The 21,898-nt window shown below is 49.2% G+C and overlaps 1 protein-coding gene across 4 annotated transcripts in view; it reads right to left on the bottom strand.

Moving 5' to 3' along the window:
• Positions 1-2,967: 2,967 nt before the first annotated feature.
• The window catches only part of NEDD4L (NEDD4 like E3 ubiquitin protein ligase), a 93,971-nt gene continuing 75,040 nt past the window's right edge, over positions 2,968-21,898 (bottom strand). For all 4 annotated transcript variants that reach the window (XM_088527857.1, XM_088527858.1, XM_088527859.1 and 1 more), the window contains 13 exons: positions 20,093-20,151; positions 17,413-17,478; positions 15,914-16,143; positions 14,934-15,055; positions 14,137-14,207; positions 13,179-13,274; positions 9,941-10,014; positions 7,424-7,484; positions 6,974-7,033; positions 6,438-6,545; positions 5,633-5,729; positions 5,033-5,105; positions 2,968-4,422 (listed from right to left, as the gene is read on the bottom strand). In XM_088527857.1, the coding sequence (XP_088383983.1) occupies positions 4,320-4,422; positions 5,033-5,105; positions 5,633-5,729; positions 6,438-6,545; positions 6,974-7,033; positions 7,424-7,484; positions 9,941-10,014; positions 13,179-13,274; positions 14,137-14,207; positions 14,934-15,055; positions 15,914-16,143; positions 17,413-17,478; positions 20,093-20,151 (1,220 nt within the window). In that variant the 3' untranslated portion in view covers positions 2,968-4,319. The remainder of the gene's footprint in view (positions 4,423-5,032; positions 5,106-5,632; positions 5,730-6,437; positions 6,546-6,973; positions 7,034-7,423; positions 7,485-9,940; positions 10,015-13,178; positions 13,275-14,136; positions 14,208-14,933; positions 15,056-15,913; positions 16,144-17,412; positions 17,479-20,092; positions 20,152-21,898) is intronic.

Here is a 21,898-nt window from a genome sequence, read left to right as displayed (position 1 = left end):
GGCTGCAGGTTTATATATAGCTGCGTGATTAAGTATGATTTGCATGGATGGCGTGTTCTCCAACAAGGTTTGTGTGCAGTCTGGCAGCTCTGCTAGGCAGGCAACGTTAATGTGGTTACATTCCCGTTTCATCTGTTCCCCGTGCATTTCAAACGTCCATCACTTTTTAGTGCAACATCAGAACAGTAGCTGAAGACCGAAGGGCCATTCCTGCAGTTTTACATCCCAGATGATTTTGTTTTCCATGTGCGTTGAAGAGGTGCCATTGGGCGGCTCTCCCTGTTCTGCACTGGCCCTACGCTGATCAGCCCTGGCGGGCACACGGGCCTGGTGACCCGTCGCGGGAAGGGCCGATGGGCACCGCGGGAAGGGCCGATGGGCACCGCGTGTGCCCGCGGCGCGCCAGCTCCGCGCCCGTGGCAGCGCTCCCGGCCCGGCGCGGCGACGCGGCCTCCGCCGGGCGCCCCTCCGCGGGAGCCCCGCACGGGGCAGGCGGGATGCCGAGGGAAAGGCGGCAGCGTGGAAGCACCGGCCCTCGGGGCTCCGGGTGAAAGGCGGCAGCGCGGAGGCGACGCGACGCGGCCGCGCGGGTGCCGTGCAGGGCGCTCAGCGGCCCCGCGGGCCTGAGAGCCCTGCTCTGAACCAGGGGCGGCAGCCACAGCGCTCCACAGTCTACAGCGTGACGCAGGTTGTTAGGGATTCTTTGAAGTTTCTCAAACCAGCCCCATGACCATTATTTACTGAGCAGACATTGGGGCTGGAGAGAAACTATTGCAGTAGTGCTGGGTCGTTCTGTGGGGACTCGGCTGGACTAGGAGTGTGCGAGAGGAGAGCGAGGCAAAGTAGCTGTGTTAGGGCACTGTATACAGCACAAGTCTCCTTGGAGTGGTTGCTTTATTGTATTTTAGATACTATTTGCAGTAAGTGACAGATTTAGACACTTTTTTTTTTTTCCAGAAAGTTCCTTGGGCTTCGCTTTATGAGTTTCAGAGGGACTCCAGACATTTCCATGTTGTCAGACAGGGAAGTCTGGACTCCAGCCTAGGATCCCAGCAACAGCAGTTGGGCTCTGTGTTGCAGGCCGGGGTAGAAGAAAAGGAATTGCAAAGCTAATGCCGCATGCTGGGCCTTGCATAATGTTCTGCAAACCTGAAGACAGGTCCCTGGGGTTTGTCACACTGCAGCAGATGTTAACTGTGGCCAAGCAACGTGCATGTCTGCCCTAAGGGGTAGCTCTCAAGGTAGCCAACAAGAGTACATTTTGATAGATACTTCCATGAGCACAGCCAGATCCATGTAACTACACGCATGGCTAAAACCCAAAATAGAGACCAAACCACGACCTATACACAGAGGAAAGTTAGGAAACCCCGTGACTTCCTCAGGAAGAGCCTGTTAATTCCAGCTGACGAGGCAGCTTCTGAGCATGAAACACCGTTACGCGGCAAAGGGCCTGGCCGAGCCGTTCGCAACGGCTGACCCTGCAGGTGCTCGCGCCAGGTCCTGCACACGGGATCCGGATCGTTTAGAGGCCCCAACACGCACTGGATCGTCGCACTCCGCGCAGGGCAGCGTCGGCACCCCCGCGGCAAAGGGCAGCAGCGGGGCGGCGAGCTCCGAGCTCCGAGCGCGGGGCTGAAGGGCTCCCCGCCACGTGCGCCGGGGCCGCGAGGAGGCAGCGCTGCCCTGACCGCGTGCCATAGCGCGACCCAGGCGAGAGCGCAGAGCGGCGCCACGAGCTGCCCGCGCCGTTCGCGGACCCCCCTGACCGAGTTAGTTCACGTCGCGTCACCTGGGGCAATCAGAGCTACCCCGAGGGACTCCAGGCCTTTGTATGTAACGTCAAACTCTTTTCTAAAAAATGTCCTCTCAAAACATAAACTGATCCATCAGCACATCAGTTTTTCTTGCTACATTGCAATTCACTCACTACTGTTACAGTTAGTAAATTCTTCTGGCGTGTCTATCAGTTTGTGTAGGTAAGCAAGCGGATTCCTATAGAAACCCCCAAACACAAGTGACCTCAACAACATAAAAAGGTCCCTCTCGAGTCTGATGTCACCATTCAGTTCTTGATAACTATCAGCATCTATCGCTTGCAGTGACTTTGCTGTAGCTAAGTCAACCCTGCTTTCAAATTTGAGGATGAGGGAAGGGGTTAAAGCACAATCCTAACAAGAGGAGTGTCAGTCAAAGCACAGCCTGACTGCTTGTTCCACCCTAGCTGAATTACTGCAGGATCACATCCTCCACTTCCACATCACCGAGCTCGTGCTTCAGTTCCACAACAAGTCACGGAATCCTCAGCAGGTGTAAGGCTCTGATGCTGTGTGCACCAGGCAGGAACGTACCCTGCAGGGGCATGAAAGAGCCTCCAGGTAAAGTGATTTAGAGAGGAAGGAGGATTCTGGAGCCCGACACTTCCGAGAGGGGGTCTGTGCTGTAACGAGCAATGCTGAACACAGACGGGTGTAAATAACTGCAGTGATCGTGGTCTCTCCGCTCCCTCACAGGGCTCCCAACCGCTGACTCTGGAGCACAGAGCTGCCCTCGCTAGGCAGGGCGCAGACAACTGCCGCCTTGTGTTTAAACTTCAAAATGCGGAAGGTCAGAAAGGCCTGTCAGAAAATACATTTATAAAACTGAACCCTACCCTGTGTTCAATTAAAATAAACTTCTCCGTGTACCTACTCTCTCTGTAGAGTTTGTGCTTCGACACGAGCGTTTGCGGAATGCTACCACCACGAGGCTTCTGGCCGTGCCCTGCGGAGCTGGAGGCCTGGCTGTCCCCGGCTGTCCCCGTGGGAGAGCAGGTGAGGAAGCCCCGGCAGCAACGCGCCCGTGGCCTCGCGCGGGGAGCGCTCGGCGCGTGCGGAGGAGCGGGAGCCGCGCGCGAGCGCCTGGTCCCGCCGTGCCCTGCGCCCTGCGCCCTGCCGTGTGCGAACCACTTAACTTCAGCGGATCCAGTACCAATCTTGCACTTTTAATCCATCACACAACAGATGCAACTCAGACATCATAGTTTAAGCATGCAACATGTCATAGTAACAAAATTGATTAGATAGCAGTGTATATTAAATAAATTTTTGTGATTAAGTAAAAAATAAATCACAAAAACAATTGGTGAGAACATGTCTGCAGGCTCAGCTCTACATCTGTTTTTTTTTTCTTTTATACATCAGCAGCAGCCAAATTCACAATTGATAGATATTGCACCAGAAAGACATGTGCAGTGAGAGAAGGAATATAATCACATTAATGTGTATGATAAAAAACAGATATGACTTCCATGTGTTACATAAAGTGCCTTTAGAGTTGGTGCAGTTAGAAACAAACAAAAAATAGTTATTTAGTTATCATTAGCAAATGCATACAAATAGGAGACAAAACAGATCTGTTTTCCATAGTGCCAAATCACGCCGTGTCAGGTTTCATTCAAAATGCCTCCGTTGCAAACAGTAAAGAGGAAAGGATAATAAAAGTATCACTGTACAAAGGTAATGACAGGGTTAAGCAAAATCATTAATGCCAACCCTACCCCAAAATGTTTTATAGTACATGTAAATATTATCAAGGAATAATGAGGCAGTTTCTTCACTGAACATGAGATTGGGCATGCTATGTTATGATTCTCTCTTGACTTTTAACTATGCTATTGATCTATACAAAAGAGCAACATCCAGTCCTTCTTCTGGAGACAAAAAGTATTTTATGTGCTCAGTGAAAAGGTTTTTAGAGTTGCTCTTGATACAGCCTGTGAACAGAAAACTTCCACCAGAGCTTTCTCCTATTTTCTTTCTTTAATGGTTTGGGAACACGAGGCTCAAAATGTGCTTTGAAAAAAATGACACTGGCATCAAGTCTGGTATGAAATTAAGAATAAGAAAAATGCTCATTTTTCCAAGTACATGATATTTAATTGTAATGAAATAAAATCTGAAAATGTCTAAATCAATTAAAAAGTAAACATGAGTTGTAATACTATACCTGTAAAATGATTAATTCCATTCATTGTCATTAGAAATTATGTAAAATATTTATTAAGGGCTTTGCCTACAGAGGCACAACATAAATAGAACAAGTCTTGCTGAAATGTAATCAGAGTACATGTTAACCAGTTGGTAATTTGCTGCGGAAATGTCAGAAAAAACAATCCACAGGTTATAGTTCAAACTTCTGAATTTAGGCAACTGCACTGTAGAAGTGTTTGCTCCATGAACCAACATTGTGCAACTGTTCTGCCATAGTCACTCAGAGTCCGTTAGGCAAATGCAAAAGTGCAAGCAGAACTTGCTTGAAGGGGAAAAAAGGTAGTTGTTTTAATCCACTCCTTCAAATCCTTGAGCATTTTCAACTGCCATAAGTAGCTTCTCTCGTAAATCTTCAAAAGATTCATAAAGAGGTAAGTCTAGGCGATTAAAGCTGAAATTTAGAAAGAAAAGATTAATCTAGTAATTGAAAAATGTACATAATAGAATTCTATTTACATTTTAAATTCTATTTAAAGAAATAGAAAGGTTAAATTATTTGGAGGCCTTCACACAGGGTGTATCTTATTGTCCAAGTGAGGGCGATCTCCCATAGTGCCCTTTGCAAACCTGGCTAAAAGCTTGTGTTTGCAAAATGGGGTTTCAGAAATTCCTTTCTTTGCAGAACTGGATGTGGGAATTTTTTAAAACCTACTTAGAAAAGGAAAAAAGAAAAGAAAAAATAGAGTCAGGTGATGGGAAACAGCTTTCTGACAAAGATGAAATGTTTTCAAAGCCTCAACAGGCTTCTCCCTCTGGGGGAGAAAAAGAATAGGAATAAACACCCAAAAGAAGATTTTGAAAAAGTCCTGTACAATCTAAAGGAGAACTGAAAAATAGAACATTTTTGTTTTATTCTATGGAATGGTGTTTTTTATGCCATGCTTTGTCCAGTCACACTTTTCAGAGTTCACTGATTCCATGTACCAGGAATAGGAAAAAAGAATCCTGCAAACAAGAGAAGACCACGATGACAGCTCTGTTTTTATCCCTTTCTGACTTACCATGTGTGAGCTCTGGGCAGTTTATCAGGACTTCCCCATTGCTCTATTGTAAACAGCTGAGGACCATTTGAACCTGGTTGAAAATGAAAAACATGCGGAGGTTAAATTCCTGGACAGTGTAGGGATTACTTACAGGTTATTTTCAAAAGTAAATGTTGACACAAATTCTAGGTTATATTATCAGTTGGTATGGATTAGCTGGTACAAACTCTCTGAAGTCAAGTCTACATTAAAGCACATAGAAATGATGTATTTGTTTTCACATAAGCTTGTTGAGCTACCTTTGCACAGAGATACTGTAAAATTCCAAAGCAGCAAACTTGGACATTATGTGATAAAATCACAACCTCCTCTTCCTCATATGCCATGATTATTATTCCTGATGACAGTCAAAATTTGCTTAGTGGAAGCTGATACATTCCCGGGCAAGGAAAATGTCTGCATAGCGCCTGATTTGTCCCAACCTTGAGGTGCCCCCCACATTCCCCACGGTTCCTGGCTCCAGGAGGGAGAAGCCTGAAGCCGGCTCCGCGCCGGGCAGTTCCTGCACAGAGCTGGTCCCACTGCACTGCGGATATGCAGGAGCGGGAAGCGGCTCACCGTAGAGTTCAGCAAATCCGTTCATAGGCACGCGTGACGTCCCGGTAACAAACTGCAGTAATCGGATCCGTTTCTCGGCGTCCATCAGTAAAACAGCCTACGGACACAGGGACACACGGTCACCAGCTCTCCCTGGGATAGCTGGAGATGCCGTTTGTTTCTACTAGAGTGCGAGACTTTGACCCATGGGTAGCGATGCCGACTGGGTCATGGCTACATGGGGAGCGTCCCGAGCGCCACCGGGCCCAACGCCGGAGGCGTCGCTGCGGCAGCAGCCGCCTCGTCTCCACAGGAGGGTTCCCTGGTGCATCCGCAGCCCTCGCCTGCCAAGAGGCATCCAGAGGGTCAGAAAAACCCAGACCAGGGAGTCCATACAAAGAGTGCGGAGCCAAAACTCCTGGGACCGTCTCACCATTTGGACTAGTAAATCTTCATGCTGTTGTAGCGTGGTGATTGCTGGCACAAGGAGATATTCTGCATTTATACCATGAAAAGGTATTTACACCATGAAATGGTCATGAAAATGACATAAGAAACCCCCAAATTAACTTTGAATGCATGTATCAAGCTGCAGGATTCTCAGAATTTAAAGTAGCTACCCCCTTGAAAAGTAAAAATCTATTGCATATATATGCAAAAATATTTCAGTTTTTTTTTTATGAACATATGTTTCTCATAAAAATATTTTACTTCACAAATACTTCAAGACTGTTTATCTAAAGCCAAAGACCCAACTTTAGAGCTTGGGTCTGTCCCAGCGCGGTCTCTCCGAGCCCCCCGAGGGCGGCTGCGGCGGGCGCGTTACCTTCCAGAACCACTGGATGACGGGGTGGTTGGGGCAGTAGCCGTTCTTGTAGATGGTGTGCTGCCTCCAGTCGTTGACGTCCACGTCCCCGAGGCCGCACATGAGCAGCTGAGGCACATGAGGCAACGGGTGGGTTGTGGTTACGCGGGCGGCTCCCGCCGGGCGCCCACGCTCCCCCTCGTCCCCCTCGTCCCCATCGCCGTCCCCATCGCTGTCCCCATCGCGGGAGGAGGCCGCGCAGGCCGGCAGCGGGGCCGAGTCGTGGACGGCACCGTTTGGGCGTCCTCTCAAACTTACGTGGCGCAGGCAGGCAGGACGGCAGCCAGCTACGCGCCGGCCTCACTCAAACAGCAATATTTGTTGTGCTTTTTGTTTAAGAGACTCATTACTTAGAGGGAGAAAGTCCTCTTCCCACCAGAAGTAAAGCATCTTTGCGTCCCAATTCAGTTACAGTTTAGTGAATGCAGAATATACAGCTCTATTTGCAGAAAGCACTACCGATCTCTTGTCTCTAGAAGTCAATTATATGTACTCACCTCTAGCTCGTTTTCATCAAAAATTTTTATCAAATCAATAGGAAGAAGCTCTGTGAATCCCTGAAAGAAAGCAAAACAAAGTTAAAAATCTTGTACCATATGCAATTAAAATTTTATTTAACAAGATCTTTTGAATTCATGGATGGTAAGTAAATAAAATACACAGTTGTAAAAGTATTATGAATATCTAATTTAAAAATTAATCATTTTTTTCAAGTTCAAGTAATTTAAACTTGAAAGAGAAGGACTGCATGAATACAAAAATATGAAACCATAAGCATTGTGATTATGGAGCCCATGCAATCATACAAAACTCCCCACTCCCTCGATCCAGATACAGCAGTATAAGAAGCCTGTATAAATAAAATAATTTTACTCTAGACTCTTAAAAATATCCATAACGTTAAAAGATTTTTTTTGTGAAAAACAGCAGCTTTTAAAAGACCTTACCTCCAAAAAGGCATTCATCTGTTTTTGAACTCTATTTACAAATCTCCACTGGATGACGAGGCTGCAGTAGAGGAACAAATTCATTAGCAGATTGGAAGCAAAGTGTTTAGAGATTGTAACTACCCTGATAGTTTCAGTTTCTCATTCACAGCTTCACTCACACTCTGACCTTAAACTCTGAACATAACTTGGAAAAAATACCTCCAATCTCTCAACTTCCTCTGTCTGTGAAACACCTGAACATGAACAGCTTTTTATTAATTGTTCCAATTTACCTTGCGTGGCCTTTCAGAGTGATGGAAAAATCCCTGACGAGTATAGAGAAGTTTAGTAACCAATATTTTCAATTTAGCATGTGACATTAAAACTCTGTACATAAAATTCAAAGTTTTTTAGATATGACCTTTATCACAAAAAAATTTTGATGTGACACTAGCAGATCACATGCCATTAATCTTTCTGTTCCTATGGATGTTTACTCAAAGATGAACATGGTAAATGCCTTACTTGTGGACTAAAATAGCCTAGAAATTCTTGATTTCTTTCTAAGTTATGCTATGATTTAGATCCCAGATGCTGTTTTTAGGTACTTAAATAATTAGCCATTTTATTCCCCCCGAGCTCTGGGTAACTGACAGTGGCCAGTGACGTCTGCTGGGGCTGTCAATAAGCAGATAAAGAGATGGGTGAATAAAAACTGCAGCATCAGCAGGAACTGGGGGTGTTTGGGTGCTAACCAGGCTGCGCCCAGACCTCAGGGGAGCCCAGGAACCCACTCGCTTCCTACTCCAGCAAGTTGCAAACGTAATTTCTGTACTTGTAAACCTGACAATTACAACGTTTGTCACTTTGAGGAGATACTTATGAATAGCAACAAATATTTTTGAATATTTTATACTCTGAATTGAATATTTTATATTCTACAAATAGAATATAAATTTGGCCAATTTTTGATGGTGACCAAAACCACAGATCTGGTCTGTGTACCTAACAGAGAAAGATGATGGGATGAAGGCCACTGTGGAAAGCAGCTTTGGGCCCATCTTAGGCACTTTGGGTTGCACTGGAGAAGCCTGTGTCTTGGCTATGGAGGCAGTTTCAGAAAAAAACAAACTGTTTTATTCTGTTTTTGTTCTTGTACTGGACAATGCATGTGCAAACTGGAGTATGCAAAAGTGGTGTTATGGTACTGAGTAGTACTCCTTTGATGGTCACTCACAATGCTTAAAGAAATAACACAAGATATGTGTTTTTATACGCTATTTAGTCAATTCAAGTATTCATTCTTTCCTGTAATAATAACTAGCTATTCTTTAAATGAAAACCCAAATTTTCTATTAGAGAGAGATTCTTTGTGCAGCACCCCCTTGTTCAGCACACATGAGGATGCCCCGCTCGGGTGTTACGTGAAGACAAAGAAGCAAAGGTGGATTTCCACTCGTGACTAAACCCGCAGGGGTTTGTTGGTTTGCTTTTTTGTGTTTTTTTTGTTTGCTTGCTTGCTTGTTCTTTAGCATATGAACTGGACCATCATAAGGGAATTCCAGAGAATAAATCTATGATTTTTGATTTATGCAAGTCATTTCCAAGTGAGAGAATGCAAACAAAACTTAATTTTAAGAATATAAACCAATATGTGGGTAGCCATGCAAGAGGCATTTAGATGAACTCGTAATTCAGTTATGCATCTCAAAATGCACATTTTGAAAGAGCTTTTCTTTACTGCAGTGTATGGAGATTACAAAGGCAAGAAATGTTTATGATGTATAATATTTCGCATCTGCAAACACAACCAATATGCCTGAAAAACTAAAGATTTGACAGCATAAACATATTCCTTGCCATGAAAGTAATTGTACAAAGGAGTTCCTAAAAGCAGAAATTTCTTGTTGTTCCCCCATTACAGTCAGATCACGTAATGCAACACTGCAAATGTGATTAACAAACAAGTAAGACGTTTTTCTCTTAGAAGAAAAATACTTAAATGTGTGCAGATCTCCTGAGCCCTTCCTCAAATGACAATCAAAATGGCAAGTTAATTTGAAGAAATGCCATCTCCTTCCCATTCTTTGTGTTTAGACAGCTTTTTGTTCCCATCCAGACAGGATTTGTGTTCTGTGACCTTGCAGCCCATCAGACAGTAAAAGGCACGGAATGTGGTGGAATCCGTACGTCTATCTAACATTCCTGCGCCCAAGATGTGCGGGTTCTTTGCCACGATTGCAAGGGGTCTGGAGTGGGTGACTCCCTCAGAGCGGTCTGAGCCCCGGTTGCTCAAGGAGGGATCCCCGTGCTCGGCGCGTGCACCGGGCTCGGCCGCCCTGCGCGCGGCTCGGGCAGCGACGCCGCTAACGCGCGGCCTTGCCAAGCGGGGGAGCAGCGGGGGAGCAACGAGCTCTCTGACAGAGCTTTGTTTTCACTGTGGATCTGCACGGTGCAATAACTGCGGGGCTTTCATTCCCACAAGAGCACTGCTGTGCTGGTTACACTGGATAAAGTCCAAAAATACATACGTACTCAATGTATTCCCTTTTGTTTTCATTTGTTACCATAATTTCTGACCCATTTGGCTTCAAGTCAACTTGATACGTCTGTATTTCAAAAGAAAAACAAAACAAAACAAAATGAACATCATTATTTCAGGCTTATTTCTCATGAAATCCATCACTGAGCAGTATTTCAAATTAGTATCCCAGTTTTATTATGCTCTAAGGGCTGGAGACTTTGCAGTATTCCTCATCTAAAGATGGCACCATAAAGGACACATTAGTGTAGGCTCACTCGCAAGGAGCAGCTCTGCACCACACTCATTGGCTGGTGAGCAGCCAAACTGCCAACAGCAAACGCGCGGTCCTTAACTGCGGGCTCCGCTGAGTGATGAAAACACAGACTGCAGACTGCAGTATGGCAAAAGCTTATAGATTGGTCACCATGGAGTGCAAGACTGCAAAGACAAAGCCACATTCACTATAGTTCACAAGGAAGTGCCACAATTTCCATCTCTACGTTTATTTCTGAAGAAGGGAATTGATGAGCGGGCGCTGGACGGAGCTGGCGCCGGGGCGGACGAGCGCGGGCCCCACAGCGCAGCCGAGGCGGAGGCAGAGCCAGGCGCCCGCGCGGGGCTGGACTCCCTCGCTGTCCGCACGGGGCTGGGCTCCCTCGCTGCCCGCGCGGGGCTGGACTCCCTCATTGTCCGCACGGGGCTGGACTCCCTCGCTGTCCGCACGGGGCTGGACTCCCTCGCTGCCCGCGCGGGGCTGGACTCCCTCGCCGCCCGCGCGGGGCTGGGCTCCCTCGCTGCCCGCGCGGGGCTGGACCCCCTCGCTGCCCGCGCGGGGCTGGGCTCCCTCGCTGCCCGCGCGGGGCTGGACTCCCTCGCTGCCCGCGCGGGGCTGGACTCCCTCGCCGCCCGCGCGGGGCTGGGCTCCCTCGCTGCCCGCGCGGGGCTGGACCCCCTCGCTGCCCGCGCGGGGCTGGACTCCCTCGCTGCCCGCGCGGGGCTGGACTCCCTCGCCGCCCGCGCGGGGCTGGACTCCCTCGCTGTCTGCTCGGGGCTGGACTCCCTCGCTGTCCGCGCGGGGCTGGACGCCCTCGCTGCCCGCGCGGGGCTGGACGCCCTCGCTGTCTGCGCTGCGGAACGCTGCTCGGGCAGGAGGAGGGAGGGAACATGGACCCTTCTGCTGCTCTGTCGCCCCACCAGCTCCGCAGCCCCGTGCTGCCGGCACTGACTGCACCCCCAGGCTGCTAGCGAGGCCTTTGCCAAGCACTGCTAATCTCGGCGGGATTAAACGGCATGTTTCGGTTGGGCAAAGGTGAGATACTGAACTCATGAACTAATAAAAGGAGCTGGAAAGCTCTTTCCAAGGCCGGATTGACACCGAATGCTTCAACAAACAGAAAAACAGAACAGGTCCATGTTATTGGATGTTGAATGCCTGTTATTGCATGGAAAAAATGAAGGCCTGTCCTGCTGCTGCGGAGCTGCCTCGGGCCCTCTCGTGTGGGCCCGGCGCCGCGCGGAGGGGCCAGGCCGGAGCGCGGCGCGAGGGTGCAGGACAAGGCTGCTGAGAGCCCCGATCCCAGGCGTGAGGCGCGCGCAGGCCGCACAGGGGTTTTGGCTCTTGCTTCTTTCTGTCCCCCGGGAAGATAAGATGCCTTTAAGAAATTACAGTAATATTTCAGAGCCATCAGGATACCAGCCAAAGACCTTTCCTTGCTCTGCTCTCTGGAGAGTGCCCTCCTTGTTGCACATTTCTTTGGATGCCACTTCTTAATCTACAGCAGGAACTATTAAAACCTATTGTTGGCTTTTAAAAATGAAAGGTAGAAACAAGAAAAAAAATCACTAGATTTTTTTTTTGACACATGCCAGTTTTGCATCTCACCAGAAGATTTTATCTATTATATCTACTACTATTGGAATTTGTAGCTCAGTGAGCTTGTATCTAAGTTAGAACAGGAATTAGTCAAGAGAACTAAAAAATCGTTCCTTGCTACGGCTGCAAAGCAGCCCGAAACGGTCCCGTCCCTCTGAGACACGGGAGGACGCGCTCAGCAGCTCGCCCCGACGCCTGAACGAGAATCGCCAGACAGCAGAGACGTTTCTGCCCGTGCGACGGGCACGAAGGCGCCCGCGGGCCCTTCCCGCGGCCGAGGCGCCTGCAGCCGGCGCCGGGAGCGGGAGCTGGAGCAGGAGCCGGAGCGGGAGCCGGAGCCGCGGCCGCCTGCGCTCCTGCCCGCGCGGCTGCGCAGCACCAGGGACTCCATCCGCCCCCTCGCGAAGGAGCGCTCCGGGGATAAGGAGGTCAGGAGAAACATTAAAAACAATAACTAAGGCATTTTCAGATGCATCTATTTCCAAAAAAATCTATTTTATCTAAAGAGGACAAAGAAAGATTGCCTCACGTACTGTCATTTTAATTGTATCAAGGGAGCATTAAGAAGCAACCCACGCATGTTATGTTCAAGACAGAAAAAATTATAAATCCTGTCAGAATGACACTTCGAAAGATTCAATAATAAGAAGGTAGACTAAGAAATAAATGAGGGAGTCTCAACCTGCAGCTGTTTCTAAGGCAGTTTGCAAAGCTCCCTGGCAGAGGAAGGACAGGCACCCTGCGCATCTCCGCTATCTGTGTGGTTGTTAATAGAAGTTAGCCACCAACAACGCTGGGCAGCACCAGAGCTTTGCTTCCAGTGACTTCATTGTTCTGGTTATTTTCCATGTAACATGTAGTGGAAAATACATGTAATCTCCACATAGTTTTTATTAGTTTCTGTATTAATGGAAAGAAGGAGCAAGCATTGAGAAATGGATTGAAATGTTCCTGACAGCACGCTCTGTGCTCGTGTTAAGAAATTTTGCAGTCTGCTTTTAAAAAAGACACTGTGGCCCCCAATACAGAAGCTGGAGCTTGGAGTCAAGCCCAGTTCTCTCAGCCTTTCCTTTTCCCTTAACTTTTCAGTATTGCCATCTACTTCTTCTCCAGGTTTTGAATGTGTATGTAACCCTTCTGGGCTGTAGCAGAGGGAGGTGCCCATGAAGCAGGCACCTCGGTAGAACATGCATATGTCTTTTTGTTGCATTATCTGACCGTACAGCATAAAAGACAAAACAAAGTTTCCCCGATTGTCATCGTCAGCGGTTCCCATTGAGGCCATGAACCAGGAGACTTTGCTCTGTATTTAACTACTTTTTGGCAGCAACCAATACTGAGATGGAAGTAGAGGTTTTTGGATAACTCTCACATACCTGTCCAAAGTTTTCCTCATCTATGCAAAACATGAGATCCAGCTCTGTAGGGTCGTTTTCCAGGATCCACTTCAAGGAGTTGTAGTATTCACTGTCCTGCAGCAGATTACAATTACACAATGCATATAAATGTGACAATTCAAGGCACAATTTAATTTGAAAAATAAAGTAGTAAAAAGAAAATCTGAAACTAGAATGCCAAAGGAATTAGAACGATGAGAACTCCCTTATTTGCACGGCTATGAAAAAACGTTATTCATTTGTATTTTTCTTAGATGCTATATTTTTATTTATGTATCTTGCTGTAACTGACATGGATGTTATTTATGCAGTACTGTATTCTGCAGTGTGTAATTGTAGGGTAGCAAATGTCTTCTCAGATAAAGCTGTACATTCTCTTCAAGAAAACTTATGTACCATTTTATTTCAGAAATAATTTAAGATACCCTCTAATTTCCCAAGAGGGTCATATCTTCATCTTCCTTTATGTTCATAATTAAAACTGAGCCAAGAAAGAAAGGAAAAGTGTATGTGTAGATATGAAGAAACACTTCCAAGCAAAAGAGCCGTAATAATTACAAGTTGAATTCCAAAGTAGAGTTAAAACATTATTTAGTTGTGGATGCACCAACAAAAGAGAGATCTGCCAGAACTCAGTGACCGTGACAGCAGCAGTGTCGGTGTGGCAGATTTTCTGTCACGGATTTTCCGTCGCTGGCACAAGCTGCGCCGCAGCCTCCTGCTCCTGCTGCCCAGCAGGGAGAGCTGGCGCCGCGGGAGGTCTCCTGCCCTCAGCCCTGACCGCTGCTCTCCCACCCAGGGAAAGGCACCTGCCTCAAGCCTCTCTGACCTTGTGCTTCCCACAGGCAGTTCCCTGGACTTCTGAGCTTTTCCACACCCCTCCAGGGAAAAGCCTCCCAGAACGGCTCATGCTGATGAGGTGTAAGCATTGTCTTACCACTGATTCCATGTCTTTCAGGGTTATTGGCTTCCCCAGCATCATCTTGTAGAAGGGTCTGATGAAGAAGCCTAGGACAGAGGGATGTGCGTTAGATCCACCGCTCCGCGGCGGCTCCAGGGCGGCTCAGCCCCTGGGAAGGGCTCTCCTGCCCGCAGCAGCGCCGCGATCGCCCCGTTAGCGCAGCGGCCTCATCTCCTGCTGCGGGGCAGAGGCCCCGGGCTCCATTACATTAGTGTAAGTCATGCTGGAGGTTAGGGGAGAGGGACACAGAACACGGGGAGCTCAGAGTGCATGAGGGTGCCATTGAAATTGCAGTTCTCCTCTCCAAGGAGAGGCTAGGGAAGCAGCACGGTGAGCCTCTGTGGTGGTGCTGCACTGCCTCTAAATAACATGTAGTCTGATTACAAAGTCTGTCTCCTTGCTTATTCCCAGATTTCAAAGTGAAGCAGAAATCTTCTCATTAAATCAACGCAGATTTCACAGATGAAAGTGCCTGGCACTCACACAAGCCATTGGCTTCAGCTGGCACAGATTTAGCCATTACCTCCTTGGGGGCTGGAACTCATTTGGCAGAGTTAGCAAGAGAAAAAGAGCAAAACATACTTGCATGTATTTGTAGTTATGACAGCATCACCCAGCAAGTCTAGAGCGCAGTTTCCGGGGGCTCCAGCTCCGCTACTTGCACCCAGACTTTGTCTCCCAAAATACTGCACTCTAATGCGTTGGAATTACTCAAGTGATTTATTTAATAAAAACCTAGTAACGGTATCATAGCCCTGAAGTGTAAGACTCACCATCTAACAGCTTCCCGTGATACACTGCCAGACCAGCAACCCGTCCAATAAACGTGAAATATGACAGATGATCTTCATTACAAAGCCCTGAGTTAGGATTAATCTGAAGCGTGTAGTTGTCCCTTTGGGGGGAGAAAGACGGAAAAACAAGCTGAACATTCAGGTCGAAACGAGCAGATGCTCAGATGTGCTGACAAACACTTGGAGCCCAGGGCCGCTTCTCGCCTGCTCCCGTCAGTGCAACGCTCGTATCCCCGCGCTCCCGGGCACACGACTCCCGCGGACCCAGGGCAGCGGGGCCGGAGCGCCGGGAACGTTCGGCCAAGGGACCAACGTGATCCGTCTGTGGCTAGTGCGGCTCCCTGCAACGCCTCTGCAGGCTGCAAACTCTCCATCGCCTGAAGAATTTCCTAAAAACCCTAACTAGCTCCTATCTTTTGCAGGCTAAATAAAATTGATGAGAAGTAATATAATGCTTGGTACAGTGATCTGTAAACGAGCAACTGTATGACATGTAATGCTTATTCACTGGATGTGCTAATATTTTCCAAAATCAACTTGAAATTTATTTTTCCATCAAAATTGCACAATAAAGAACAGGCCAGGACTTTTGTGGGACACGAGGGAACCCCCTCATTATGCAGCCCTGGGTCCTCCACTTGGCAACCTATTCCACACCTGTGAGCAGAAGCAGACTGGATGGGGATAAGAAACCCTGGAAAGAGCCGCACGGGAGTAGCTGCAAGGCAGTGCTGAGCACGGCCACGAACATGGAAACACTCTCTGAGGCTTCAGGGGAATTTAAGGATTCCCTGAAATGCAAACAGGAAATAAGATGGCCAAAGAGAGATGGGACTGCTTAAGAGTATATAGTGATGTGCCACGGAGGAGGATCAACCACCCTCCAATTTAGCTTTGTCTCCTACACAAAATCTAACGTATACCATGTTGTGAAGGGAAGTATTTCAGTGGAGACTTACGTTGCTGAATACTCAAAGAGACCGTAATAAGGATTAAACATCTCCTTGGACAAGAGGAAGAACCATTCTCGGGCCACGCCACCGTAGTCAAGCCCTTTCTCTGACTCGAACTCAATCCAGAGCCTGGCTTTTAGCACGTCGGGTCTCTTCACGGACATGATTCTTCGGTAGGACTCCTCGAAAATATTGTTTCTGTGCAGCTTCATCTCAAATCTGTTTGGTATATCAGCCTGCGCGAGAGGAGACACTGCCCGCGTTAGCCCCGACCCGCAGCCGTCCCACAACCCCCTCGCTAAACGGCAGGTCAGGCGTCTTGGGGCACGAAGGCGCCCTCTGAGCCCGCAAGAGGAGGGCTCACGGTGAACCCACTGGACTCCTCTAGGGGTTCAGAGCTTTCTGTGGTGTTTGACAAAACAAGGAAAACCAACAGAAAAGGAACAATAAAAATGGGAGAAAATGATATCGCTATGCCCTGTTTTCAGGGCATTTTCACTTAAAGGATGAGAGAAGGACAAGCTGTTCACAGTCCTTCCACTCAGAACGTGTGAAGGCCGGGAGGTTGTTAACACAATACGAACATTCACAGTGCTCAAACAAAAGAGAATCGCCCTGCCAAGGCGCCAGTGAACAGCACCGCGCGGCCAGCGCCGCCGGCGTTGGGCCCGGGAGCTCCCGGCCCCTGCACGTTACCCAGGGACTGCATCCAGGGGACCTGGGGGACAACTGAGTGCAGAGGGGGAGAATTTGTAGAAGGAAGCAGCAGCAGACTGGATGAACATAAACAGGACCTCTACAGTCAGCTATCGTATTCCTAATCAAATAGCCTCGAAACAACTGTTTTTTAAGGTTTGCTTTTTTTTTTTTTCTTTTTTTGCTTTAAAGTCTTATGTGACCTTTTAATACTGTGCAGAAAAACACAGTCTCCTGCAGTTAGAGAAGCATGTGAGGATCTAATAGTAAAAAGGTAAAGAGCTTGGCCCGTCTCTCTCCATGTTCCAGCTGGGGCTGGTGCACCATCAAGTGAGTCCATGGGAGGGACAACCTAGCGCTGAGCTTCCTCCCGAGGCCCAGGTGACACTGAGTTTTCTTGGTCCAGGAGCACTATGTGCACTGCGAGCACCCGTGCTCTGCTCTGCCCTTGCAAGCGAGGGAGCCCATGTCCAGCCATAGCCTGTCAGCTGAGAGCCCAGGCAATCCCGGGGCAAGGGCGAGTTGTGGCTCGCTGGGACTTCTTTGCAGCCTCGTCATTTTCATTTTCCATTCATAGAAGAAAATATGAGCCTTAAAGATTTATAAAAGTCTGTGTCCAGAAATCAGCTAATCAAATGCAAACCTTACTTTAGTTTTCCTGTTCTTCTTAACTCCCTAAGTAGGATGATCAGGAAAGACTGGCAGGTGTGACAGAATAGGACGGACCGTGACTCTACATCTACCCCGAGGTCTGTTTATCCCCCCGAGGGCGCAAGGAGCCCACCACATAGCGGCACGGTCCTACTCACGGGTTTCTTCAGCTTCTTGCGGAAGTAGTCGTACTTCTGCTTGAACTCCCTGGAATAGGGGACTGCCTGTCGGAGAAGCACAACGACACGTTACTTCACGGGCATTGCGCAGCGCGACGCTCCAACGCCACCGGGGCAAAAGCTGAAGTGGAGACGCGCGCTCTGGATACGTACGGTGCAGGGTCATGGAAAAGCACCCCGCTACGCCCGCAGCCTGCACACCGTCTTGCCCTTTCTGGGTGGGAAGATGAGCTATCAAGTCCCAAACTTCCTGACCCAAGGTTTCCAAACTCCTAGTGATGCTCCAGAACGGGATTTACGCTGCTAGCGGCGCTCAGCACTGCCCAGTGCTGCACAGAGGCATGAACCACAAAGAACTTGGAAAATACAACCGAGAACAAGCGAGGGGCTCCAGGAAAACCACCGCCCGAGCAGTGAAGGCCGCGAGCCCCCGCGGCGCCACAGGGACGTGCCCAGCACCACGGTGCTGCTCTCCAGCCCTGCGCGGACCAGCCTGACCCTGGAGAGGAGGTGACCGCAGCGCTGCTGCCGCGGGCACCTACAGCGATGGCCGCGGCTCTCGTGTCCCAGGCCCAGATCCGAATGGGTCTGCGACCAAAGCGCCGCCGCCCAACGCTCACCCAACGCGTCCGCGCGCCGCTGCCCATCGCTCACCCAACGCGTCCGCGCGCTGCCGCCCAACGCTCACTCAAGATGTCCGCGCGCCACTGCCCAACGCTCACCCAACGCGTCCGCGCGCTGCCGCCCAACGCTCACCCAACGCATCCGCGCGCCGCCGCCCATGACTTCGGACGCGTTTTCTGAACTAAACCCATTGCCAGCGCTGGGAAGTGCTGGGGCCAGCAGCACCAGCGCTGCCGTCACACAGGTCGTCACCGCGATCTCCGCTCTGCCCCGGGCGCCTCCTGCACGCTGCGGCGGGGGCACGAACGCTGCTGCTCCGCGGGGCTCTCGTGTTGTGGAAGATGAGACGGGAAAGGTTAAAAAAATCCAAATAAATTATGCTCTGATGATCATATCACTTGATTGCAGCCATTAAGGAATCTCTTGGCATGCTTGTATTATTTGAATTCAATGTGAAATGCAATTTAAGCATGTCTTTGTTTCTGTCACGGCACCAAAAATACTATTAAAATCATTAAGATGAATGATGATGTGGCCATAAAACAGATTTGATCTTGCTTCCTCATTAGAAAAAAAAAATCCAGTTATTTACTTAATGGGATAAAGATTGACCATGATTATCTTGCAACAAAATTCTCCAAAGAGTCTCTTCTGTTTATATTCAAGGTTGGGAGAATAAGCATAAGAATTAGTACAATATACTGTAGATAAGTATCTCAAGCATTAAGCCCATGATAAATGGATAAATCAGTCCAACAGCAATTATGCTCAAGCGAGCGATTGTTAATAACCTTATTAACAAAAGTGCAATTAGGATAACGCTACGCAGTAGCTAATCTGCTATGAACTGTGACCCCTAAAAATCATGAGCCTTTATGCAAAATAAAAAGTATTCTTGGCAAATTTCTTCCTCTTTCCACCTGAAAAGGTCTTAAGAGTTGGAAATCTGATCACTCAGGACTCCACAAAATGATATAAAACTGCATTAAAAAGGCCAAAGACTCACTCCATATGTGATGTTTTAAAAAACTGACATTAAAGCCAGGAGTTTATTCTTCCTAAGGTTCATATTGTGAAAACTGTTTTATCTACACTAAGTTTGATGTCTCCTTCGAATGTGTTAGTCCCTCGCGCCGCTCCGCACCAGGACATCCTACCTGAGCGCCACGGGGAGGATCTGTGCAAAGACCTGGCACAGGCTGTCCCACAGTAAGGAAGTTACAGTATCAGGATGTTTGCAGAAAGAAAGAGAAAAAACCTAAAGCCTATTTCACACTAACATTCCTTTAGGTGTACTTCCAGTAAAACCACACCTGGAATTTCGCCATCAAGGATGCAGCAAACACAAGTGCCAGATCTGCCCCGGGGCTGTCAGCTTCTGCTCCTGGGCTCCGGCCGGGCGCGGATCCTGTGCGGAGATCCCGCCCCGCTCCGGGCGCAGGCTGGAGCGCACGCGGCAGCCGGAGGACAAAACCGGCCAACACTGGAGCCCTGTGCTCCGAAGAGCGAGCCCTGCCTCCGAAGAGCGAGCCCTCCCTCCGAAGAGCGAGCCCTGCCTCCTGCCTCCGCTCGGCCGCGTGACGGATGCGCCGCGGGATCCACCACGACATCTGCTAGCCGGCACGCTGCGCGGGTGCTCCGGAGAGCTGGCACCATGTGCGAGTGCCTGCGAGCAGGGATGAGCACCAAGGACTGCAGAGATTCCCAGCTAGGGAGGGAATCTGTGATCGCCGTCTGCCTGTCTATCGCTAGGGAGGCCCAGAGCCCCCCTGTCCCGTGCACCGTCTACCCGCGCGCCACGCGGCGCCGCGGCGGCAAACCGGGCTCCGGCCATTCCCGAGGATCCCGCGGCAGCGCCTGGCGCGCTCCGGAGCGGCTCCGAGCGCCTCGCTATCCCTGCTCCCCGCAGCAGCCAAGCTCTTCCACGCCAGGACGAGGCACCGCGACGCTTGGCCACACATGGCCGTGCTCCGAGCGGGGTTCGGCCGCCCGGCACACGCACCCGCGCCCCGCGCCGAGGCGCAGCGCTACTTACTGGGCCAGTAATCGCTGGGTTCTGCAGCCTGGGGTCTTCCCACTGCGTGATTTTATTATCTGCGAATAACAAAAGAAACCAGAGCGTCACTCCCCTGTCACCGCACCGCCAATCTGCGTTCCCCCTCGTGACTCTGTTCCCTACCATTTCCACAATTTAGTATTTTGGGGTTAGAGAAGGCTGCATTCACCCATACCCATCAAAACCCCATCACGCTGTTTAGTTGGAAACACTCATTCAAAAGTGCAAAACTACAACATAACCCAGAAGATTTACACTGCTTTCATATCAAAGTTTGCACATGTTCTATTTGAACATGGTCTGGGCTCAACTTGTATTAGAAATACACAGATTTCATGCCTGAAAGGAACCCCAAAGTTTCACTATATGGTAATCCAGGTTCATTTGAACGTTTGCTTCAAGACTGTCAAGATATAAAAATTTTAAAAGACAGTCTGAACTTAAATTTGGAGGGGAGGGGTAAAGCATCTTTTAAAAAGTCCTAGACACATTAAATGAAAAGGTTATAGGGAGGCAAAACGATACAGTCATGATATAAGAGATCACTCAATTTTGGCAATAACGCAACAGTTTCAGTTCATTCCATCGACAGCTTTAGGACGGCAAGGTCACTACGAAGGCACCAGGGCAGAACTGCCGCTGCCTCAAGACAAGTGATCCTCGTAAGATCTGAACACAAGAGAATCACAACAAAACGATGACGTGGCGACGATGAGACAATGCTCCAGAAACCAAGCTGGGCGCCCGCAAGGGCAGCGTTTGAGCCGTGTATGTCCTGCACTGCGAGGGGGGACACACGCGCCCCTTCCATGCGCTGCTTTCATTTGGGACGTCTATTAAATAGTGCTCAAGATTTTGACTTGGTAATCGCTGGTTTGGGAATAAACACGCTAAGTTTCAAAAATAAATGCTTTTAAGCCTACTATAATAACAGCAAAAAACAACCCATTTAAAATACAAGCATTTTCCTTGTTTCTATAGTTGGAAAAAAACATGTCTAATACTAAAATAGCCAAAATTTCGAGTGGCTTTTGAAAGCTGACATTCATTAAATGTTGCTGCATAAAATGCAGCGAGATCTTGCGAAAGGCGCGTTCCAAGCAGCCTGGAGCTGCCAGTTAATTTACATTTATCTTAAATCACTACTCTAGCTCAGGGCCCGCAGGCACCGGGGAAGCAGGGCCTTCGCTGGCGGCTCCGACCCGGCCCGGGCGGGCTCGGCCTGCTCATCCCGCTCAAACCTCCTTCTCGCAAGTTCACCCTATTCCCCGCATTCCCTCCTCGGAGCTCCCGCGGAGCCGGAGCCGCAGTTCCGGGTGCAGCTTCCCGCAATCGGAGGAGACGAGGGTGGCACTTGCCAGGCTGCCCCGGGGTAGCCAGTTCGTTCCCTCTGCAGCAGGTGTCTGAAAACCTGTCCTCGCTCCGGAGCTACGTGGACCAGCTCGGTGGATCCCTCCTCCCACCCGGGGCTCGGCAGCCTCGGAGGGCTCCTGCTCCCGGTCGCTTCCCCTCCGGGCACCGCTGCAGCCGGAGCGTCGCTGCGGACGGCGACGGGGACGGCCACGGGACCTGCCCCTGCTCCCTCCGCAGACTCGCCTGGCCCCAGGCAGCGGGAGGAGGCACCCGATGTTCACCTGCGCGTATCTGCAAGGCCTTTTCTGCCAAATACCCCCAGGTTGGGCAATACTTCAAATTCTTAGTAAACAGCAGCTTTTCAACTGAAGTCGCACCTGCAGTTTGTACCTATCACGCTGAGCTCTAACCCTGTCCTACCGAGCTCCTCTT

This window comes from Tinamus guttatus, unplaced genomic scaffold, assembly GCF_059628265.1.
Source record: "Tinamus guttatus ecotype Peru unplaced genomic scaffold, ASM5962826v1 Tinamus_guttatus_pri_ptg000293l, whole genome shotgun sequence".
NCBI classification, from domain to species: domain Eukaryota; kingdom Metazoa; phylum Chordata; class Aves; order Tinamiformes; family Tinamidae; genus Tinamus; species Tinamus guttatus.
This window is presented reverse-complemented; position numbering and strand designations above follow the sequence as displayed.